We start from the raw sequence: 9,507 nt of genomic DNA on the forward strand, positions 1-9,507 counted from the left end.
TTTCAGGTTTCTGGAGGGATTATTAATCTCACCAACGGCCACAGCAGTTAATAGTTTGAAAACACCTGACACAGGTTAAGAGATCGTTGTAAATATCAAAGATGGGTTATTTACAAATAACAACAACAACAACAACAAAAGAGAAATGTTAAAAAATAACGTCAGCCGGTCTGTAAAAATGGTTGCGAGAAAAAGTGTGTGTCCAGGGTTTAAATGTAAAGATCAAAGTCTATTCTCCTTGAGCTGTAGAACTGACCGGCGCTGTCGGCCTTTTTGACATAAACTCCGTTTGGGAAATAACCTTCTGTTGTCCAATGTAGCATCTGTGAACTGGTGTAAGGGCCATAGACGTCTGAATCACCATCCTGCCATTTGTACAACCACATGACTTCCTCGACTGCCGTAGAGGCTTCTGGAAAAACGAAGTGCAACACATTATAAAAATGTATATATGTATGTATATCAAACGAGGCACAAGCACTTACACACACACACACACACACGATGGAAGCTTCCACCAACCAAATTCACTCACTCTTTTTACTCTTTTACTTGTTTCAGTCTTTTGACTGTGGCCATGCTGGAGCACCGCCTTTAGTCGAACAAATCGACTCCAGGACTTATTTTTTGGAAGCCTAGTAATTATTCTATCGGTCTTCTTTTGCCGAACCGCTAAGTTACGGGGACATAAACACACCACCATCAGTTGTCAAGCGATGTTGGGGGGGGGGGGGGGGACAAACACACATACATATATATATATATATATATATATATATATATACATACATACATATATATGACGGGCTTCTTTCAGTTTCCGTCTAGCAAATCCACTCACAAGGCTTTGGTCGGCCCGAGGCTAAAGTAGAAGACACTTGACCAAGATGCCACGCAGTGGGACTGAACCTGGGACCATGTGGTTGGTAAGCAAGCTACTTACCACACAGCCACTCCTACGCCACTAGGCATTATAAATCTAAAGATTTATAAATTTTTCAACATTCTATGTTGATGGAATTATTTTTGAATTTATGAAGCGGTTTATTATTTGTGGTTCCTAATTGGTGTTTATTATTTATCATCATCATCCTCCTCATCCTTATAGGCGCAGGAGTGACTGTGTGGTAAGTAGCTTGCTTACCAACCACATTGTTCCGGGTTCAGTACCACTCACTGCGTGGCACCTTGGGCAAGTGTCTTCTACTATAGCCTCGGGCCGACCAAAGCCTTGTGAATGGATCTGGTAGCTGGAAACTGAAAGAAGCCTGTCATATATATATATATATATATATGTGTGTGTGTGTGTGTGTGTGTGTGTCTGTGATTGTCTTCCCCCCCCAACATCGCTTGATAACCGATGCTGGTGTGTTTACATCCCCCGTACTTAGCGGTTCAGCAAAAGAGACTGATAGAATAAGTACTAGGCTTCCAAAGAATAAGTCCTGGGGTCGATTTGCTCGACTAAAGGCGGTGCTCCAGCATGGCCACAGTCAAATGACTGAAACAAGTAAAAGAGTATCATTTGACATCCGTTGTCCATGCTGGAGCATCGCCTTTAGTCGAGTAAATCGACCCCAGGACTTATTCTTTGGATGCCTAGTACTTATTCTATCGGTCTCTTTTGCCGAACCGCTAAGTTACGGGGACCTAAACACACCACCATCGGTTGTCAAGCGATGTTGGGGGGACAAATACAGACACACAAACATATACATATTTATATATATATATACATATATATATATATATATATATATATATATATATATATATATATATATATATATACATATATATATATATATATATATATATATATATATATATACATATATATATATATATATATATATACATATATATATATATATATATATACATATATATATATATATATATATATACATATATATATATACATATATACACGACGCGCTTCTTTCAGTTTCCATCTACCAAATCCACTCACAAGGCTTTGGTCGGCCCGAAGCTATAATAGAAGACACTTACCCAAGGTGCCACGCAGTGGGACTGAACCCGGAACCATGTGGTTGGTAAGCTAGCTACTTACCACACAGCCACTCCTGCGCCTATATACATATATTTATGTATGTATGTATGTATGTAGCAAAATGAGAAACAGCCTTACCTTTTGAGGTTCCATTCTGATTATCAGCTGATTTGTCTGTAGACTTGGCATCACTGACTGTTGCCCTGGTTACATTATTGTCCTTATTATCAATTGTATCTGCAAACATATCCAACATGCTGTTGCTGTCCTCTGCCGATGTTGTTGTCTTTCCTGTCAACATGTCACCAACGTCAGCTGATGTAGTGGAGTCTTTCTTCAGAATATAGTTCAGTTTCTCAAAGGTCATCTCGTACACCTCCATCTGACCAGTGGAGAGCATATGGTCAGCGTAACCGGTCAACTCCAACATCTTCTCTTTGTTTTCCTCTTCCAGTTGCTGCTGTTGCTGTTGAATCTTCTTATTTTCTTCCCCTCCCTCTTCTGGTGACTCCTTTTCCTTCTCGTCGACCTCATTCTTTTTCCTTCCCATCTTTGTTTTCCACCTGTTGGCAGCGGAGGCCTTCTGCCTGCTCTTTACCCCTCCACCCAAACGCCGTATTGCTCTCAGCACAGTCTCACCTGGTAACATCAGTTTCACCATCTTCTCGTAGATCGAATTACTTTCAACACCCCCCCCAAATTCATACTCCTCCTCCTCATCATCATCGTCATCATCATCATAACTCTTCCTTGCAGACGAATTCTGTTTACTCTGACTTGTGTGTTTCACATATTGCCAGTCAATGTTGTCGATCCAGTTGTCACGTATCTCATCCTGGAAATAAAATTAAAGAAATTAGTTTTGACAAAAACAACAGAATCCAGGCCAAAATGTCAGGTCAGTAATAAAATGGTTGAGCATCAAACAAATCACTTCATATGATTACATCACTTTATGCTCCAGGTTCACATCTCCATATAATCTGCCTGTCACTTACAGCAGGGGTTTTCAAACTGTGGTCCGCAAGGACAAGACAGCAAATACTTTTTCTGAGCAATTTGATTTTATATATGTTTTTTAATCGAAATCTTTTAATTGACAATAAACCTATTTGTTAAATACTGTTAAATAAAGAAATGTAAAAATATATGTTATTTTAAGCAAATATTTATGTATAAATTTCATAAGCATTTATAAGGGGGTCCCTAAGGTAAAGCCTGAAATATAAAGGGGTTCGCAAGTCAAAAAGTTTGAAAACCCCTGACTTACAGGATTTTGTTATAATCTGCCTGTCACTCACAGGATTTTGCTCTACTGCTTGGCATTCATGCTGGAAACTCCAATACAAACATTTCAGAGTGTTTGGGTATCAATCTGAGGTCATGTACCAAGAGGGATAAAAATCAAACACCCAGTCAACATCATGGCAGCGTTATACCCTCATACATCTTCTCACACTGCCTCAGACTCAACACAGAGGCCTACATCAAGTGCCTGGAGGAGGTAGTGCTGCCCTGGGTCAAGAGGGTGGCTGCGAGAAGACCCAATGTCTCGCAACAGGACTCTGTACCATGCCACACAAGCAGGAGAACCCAATCATGGTTGTCAGACAATTTCTGCGACCACACCACACCTAACATCTGGCCACCTAACTCCCCAGACTGCAACCCCCTTGATTATAATGTGTGGGGCACAGTTGAGCGATATACCAACAAAACTTCTTGTAACACCAAAGATGAACTGAAGGCAAGGATTATGGCAGCATTCACCAACTTAAACAAGGAAACCGTCCAGAAGAGTTGCAGGAGATTTCGAAGACCTCTGGAGGCCGTGATTGAAGCCAATGGCGATTTTATTGAATAAATTTAGTCTTTAGTATATCAAGATATTTTAATGTAATTTTGGTAAATATGTCTGTTAAAATGAGATGTCAGTGTTATTTTCATTTTTATGTAATTTAGAGAACAGCTTATTCACTGCACCCTGTATATACATACACACAGAGATATAGATTAATAAATGTATCATTTATTCAGTTATTCTTTGTGTATGTGTCTCTACGCATAACCACATATATAAATATTTGGCCTCTTCAATAACTAACATTAGTTTTGTAGAAATTTGACTAAAATAATCCCCTATCCCCCAAAATTCAATTTCTTTCTAACCTTACTATCAGTTAACTAATACAGGGACCAACTTCAATAATACCCCCTCTAACAGTTTCAATAAACTGGAATACAATTAAGGATTGTTACTTTTGTAGTGAAGTCATTTTGAGAGTTTTCAGCATGCATGCGCGGGTCGGAATCTTCTGGAAGGCCTACGGAAGTTCCCTCAAGATCATGTGCTTAAAACTTGCGGAAACAATTTCATCGCGTTTCTCGCTAGCATCTTTGACTCGAGGCGCAGCTGTTCAACATTGCAGAGAAGTGTTTTTTAGTAGCAGTTCACCTAGGCTCTTGTCCCGGACGCATGGGATTTGACCAGCTCTGTTTGCTGCTGGAGTTTCTGTGAAATTGTTTCTCACAAATGTTTAATCAACTCTAGTTTTGCTGTTTAATTACCAACTCATATCTTTGAGATGTTTCAAGTTATATATTTCAATTGTTGTTGACTGTCCTAATGAACATTTTTGTTATATGTTCGTGATAGAAGTCTATTTTGAATGTACCAAAATATATACCAAACAGAAGAGTGTTATATGTGTAAGGTTCTATTGATTATTGACTAAATATGTACATAAACAATAAAAAGTATTATTATTGTTTGAACGCTTTTCTTATTCCTGAATAAATATTGATGTAAGGAAATTGTGTAGCACCCACTCAGTGCAAGAATACACAAGCCAAAAATCCTACACTACCAATTCATACTAACACACACCATAATTTTCTATAACAATTTCTTCATTTTTAACCCTTTTGCATTTAAACTGGCCATATCCAGCCTAAATACTCCAATTGTTTTATATTCAAACTGGCCAAATCTAGTTTCTCACATCTAAGCAACAAACATGTCATTATAAAAATATAAACAAACACATCATCAAAATCTCAAAGCTACGAGATAATAGCATGATTAATTCAAGACAATGTGAATGAATAAGAATTACATTTGACAGAGTAATCTGAATGTTAAAGAGTCAAATTAGGGTCAACCCATGCATGACATTCCAGTTAGAGTCAGTTTCTCAAACATGGAAGGATGGGGGGAAGGACGGGGCAAGACAACAGGTTCTTTTACTCATTTACTTGTTTCAATCATTTGACTGTGGCCATGCTGAAGCATCGCCTTGAAGGGTTTTAGTTGAATAATTCGACCCCAGGGCTTATTTCTTTTTTTTTTAAAGCCTGGTACTAATTCCTTTGGTCTCTTTTGCTGAACTGCTAAGTTATTGGGGTGTAAACACACCAACACCGGTTGTCAAGCAGTGATGGGTGGGGGTGGGGGGTCACAGACACAAAGACACGAGCATGCTCATACACACACACACATGATGGGCTTTCAGTTTCTGTCTACTAAATTCACTTTGGTTGACCTGAGGTTATTGTAGAAGACAGTTGCCCAAGATGCCATGCAGTGGGATTGAACCTGGAACCATGTGATTGGAAAGTAAACTTCTTACCACACAGCCACAGACGTTAACTTTATCATTTTTAAATTGACTGTAGTATATATGTTTTTAGAATATTAAGTAATAATAGTTGAACATTATACATACATATATATATATATGTAAATATATAAAAACAAAAAGATAAAGAGAGCAAAGGTAAGGTTGGAGAAGTATTTTATGGATAGAGTCTTACAGCTGTTCTCTCTTTTTTCAGCACATCACACTCTTTACCACTTCATACTAAAAATATCCGCCTATGGCTATAATAATAGATTACTTTATTTTTTCTGTCTCCGATGAAGGGAAGTACTGGATCTTCCCAGAAACAGCTGTAAGACTCTATCCATAAAATTCTTCAACCTTACCTTTGCTCTCTTTATCTTTTTGTTTTTATATATTTACATATACACATGCTAATACACGACTTATAATACCCAATCCTGTTCATACAACGACTGGGGCAAACTAGTCGGTATACAGCACTTACTCGGTATTACCTGTATCCTCCTGGGTTTGGTTAAATCCAATACCCTCCTCAACCTTATACATACATATATATATATATATATATATATATATATATATATATATTAAATATATATTTTTTTAAAGAAAACAAGATTTTATAAAATATATAGTATCTGTTAACAGTCTTAGCAAAAACCTCACAGGTGGGTTTTTGTACATATATATATATATATATATAGATATCTCTTAAAAAATAGAGCTCAAAATCGATGCATTGAAGATACTTTATTGCAGCAACAATTATAATAGCAGAAACAACAACAATAAGCCAAACCTATGCACATTTCAATAGAGTATCCAGGATAAATAAACCACATCATAAAATGTCTCATAAAATATTATAACATATTATAACACATTACAAATTACAAATTATAAATTGCCGGATACTCCATCTCTTCAGGGTCGCATTATTAATGCCATCACCAAACACTACTATTACTAGCAAAACACATACATCCAAGCGGGTGAAAGAATAATCGAAGGTACGCAACCTTCCATCGTTATTTTCCTTCAGAATGTAAACAAACATATATATATATATATATATATATATATTACCCCTGCTGGCGACAAAGGGACTCTCACTCAGAGTAAAAGGCAGACTGTATGACGCATGCGTACGAACAGCCATGCTACATGGCAGTGAAACATGGGCTGTAACTGCTGAGGACATACGTAAGCTCGCAAGGAATGAAGCCAGTATGCTCCGTTGGATGTGTAATGTCAATGTGAATACCCGTCAGAGTGTAAGTATCTTGAGAGAAAAGCTGAACATTAGAAGCATCAGTTGTGGTGTGCAAGAGAGACGATTGCGCTGGTATGGACATGTGGTGAGAATGGATGAGGATAGCTGCGTGAAAAAGTGCCACACCCTAACAGTTGAGGGAACCCGTGGAAGAGGTAGGCCCAGGAAGACCTGGGCTGAGGTGGTGAGGCAAGACCTTCGTACATTGGGCCTCACCGAGGCGATGACTACTGACCGAGACCTTTGGAAATGTGCTGTGCGTGAGAAGACCCGGCAAGCCAAGTAAGATCGTTGCCAGTGCCCCTGGACTGGTTCTTGTGCGGGTGGCACATGAGATGCACCATTTTGAGCGTGGCCGTTGCCAGTACCGCCTGACTGGCTCCCGTAGGATTTTCGAGCGAGATCGTTGCCAGTGCCCCTGGACTGGCTTGTGTGGGTGGCACATAAAAGACACCATTTCGAGCGTGGCCGTTTTCGTGCGGGTGACACGTAAAAGCACCCACTACACTCTCTGAGTGGTTGGCGTTAGGAAGGGCATCCAGCTGTAGAAACTCTGCCAAATTAGACTGGAGCCTGGTGTTGCCATCCGGTTTCACCAGTCCTCAGTCAAATCGTCCAACCCATGCTAACATGGAAAGCGGACGTTAAACGATGATGATGATGATGATATATATATATACATACACATGTGTACATACATACATACAAGTAATAGATCTAGTCATGTTGTTAAGAGGAGAGGCAGAAAGAATAGACTCACCTGTTTGTCAAAGATATATGTCCCCTGTTTGTCAAAGTGGCCAGTCTCCAGCTCTTCCTTCATGTTGAAAGGGGTTATCTTTATACCTTCATCATAATCTATTGTGGCATCTTCCTGTCCTGTGTTCAAAAAAGTAAGGTGTATATATGCATCATCATCGATTAATATTCATTTTTCCATACTGTCATGGAGCTAGCAAGCAAGAAGACTGCACCAGGTTTCACTGTCTGCTTGAAGCCTGGTGCAGTCTTCTAACGTGGTGACTCCTGTCCAACTGTCCAACCCATGCCAGCATGGAAAACGGACGTTAAATATATATATATATATATATTACAAACACATATTCATACACACATATACACACAAACATATGTCGATACATCTTCATATGCCCATATACCTATTCACACGTGTGTATATATATATATATATATATATATATATATATATATATTTATATATTTATATATATATATATATATATATATATATTTATATATATATATATATATATATAAGTCAGTAAATAGTGGGGTTGTGTTAACCGCACGTGGAGAAATAATAGGAAAATGAAGAATAAGGCAGAATGCTAAATTGGAAGCATATTTTAATAAAGATTTCTAACCGGCTTTCATTGCATGGCAAATTTTCAAGAAGAGGGAGAATGAAAATGTTTTTTACAAAAAAGTAAAAAATGAAAAAAACGGTGGTGCACCAGCATGACCGCAGCCACTTGGCTGAAACACATAAATAAATAAATATAAAGAAAATAATATATAAAAAAATAAATATACCAATACCTTATATTGGTTGGAAAAATAAGGATGCATGAAAATCGAGAGTTGTGTTAGGTTTTTTCCAACCATTATATACATGAACTACCATTGAACTTCAAAAGCTCAAAGACAATATAATGTATTGGTATAGTTATTTTTTTATATATTATTTTTTTAATATATTATTTTCTTCATTTTGTACTTCTTTGTAAAAAACATTTTCATTCTCCTCCTTGAAAATTTGGTTCGCAATGAAAGCCGGTTAGAAATCTTTATTAAAATATGTTTCCAATTTAGCATTCTGCCTTATTCTTCATTTTCCTATATATATATATATATATATATATATATATATATATATATATACATATAGGCACAAATATAAACACACTTTTCCATTTTGTATTGTACAGTACATCAGTCTGTCCTTGGAGTGTTTCAGATGCCAGTACTTCTTTCTAAAAGAAGACGTCTCAGGACCCCTTGCTCAACCCTCCTCTACTTCTGAAGAAAGGGAGATTCTATGAAATAACTCCCCTATGACCCTTCTTGCAGCACAATGAAGTTTGCGAAAAGAAAGTGACAGAATAAATACCAAACTTTAAAAAATAAGTACTGGAATTAATAAGTTCGACTAAATTCTTCAAGGCGGTGCCCCAGCATGGCTGTGGTCCAATGAACGATACAAGTAAAAGAAAAAAAATAGGTAATGTTTATGAACCCCTTCGCCTAGAAAATATCCTTGAACTCTGGTCCAAAAACAAAGTAAGGTAGAAGAGTATTAAAACAAAACTGAGCTTAGGGAAATAAATTAAAATGTTACAGAAACAAAAGTCTTGAATCTTATTAAATTTCTTTCAAATTTCTTTTAAATTTATTTCGAATATTCTCTGGAGTCTTTTAAAATTTTCTACAGGCATTTTCGAAAAAGCATTTAAAATTATTAATTATTATTATTTTATTAATAAATAATATTATTAATAAATAATTATTATTATTTTATTAATAAATTTTAGAAAACAAAAATAAAAATTAATGTGATTTTCAAGAATATTCAAAAA

At 36.9% G+C, this 9,507-nt stretch overlaps 1 protein-coding gene across 1 annotated transcript in view; it reads right to left on the bottom strand.

Annotated features, from left to right (window-relative positions):
- LOC106877580 (CD2 antigen cytoplasmic tail-binding protein 2 homolog) overlaps positions 1 to 9,507 on the bottom strand; it is an 11,680-nt gene continuing 2,173 nt past the window's right edge. The window contains exons 2-4 of the mRNA XM_089340987.1: positions 7,671 to 7,789; positions 2,153 to 2,849; positions 1 to 412 (exon numbers count right to left, since the gene is read on the bottom strand). Of these exons, the coding sequence (XP_089197113.1) occupies positions 210 to 412; positions 2,153 to 2,849; positions 7,671 to 7,789 (1,019 nt within the window). The 3' untranslated portion in view covers positions 1 to 209. The remainder of the gene's footprint in view (positions 413 to 2,152; positions 2,850 to 7,670; positions 7,790 to 9,507) is intronic.

This window comes from Octopus bimaculoides, chromosome 24 (genome assembly GCF_046866305.1).
Source record: "Octopus bimaculoides isolate indiv1 chromosome 24, ASM4686630v1, whole genome shotgun sequence".
Taxonomy (NCBI): Eukaryota; Metazoa; Mollusca; class Cephalopoda; order Octopoda; family Octopodidae; genus Octopus; species Octopus bimaculoides.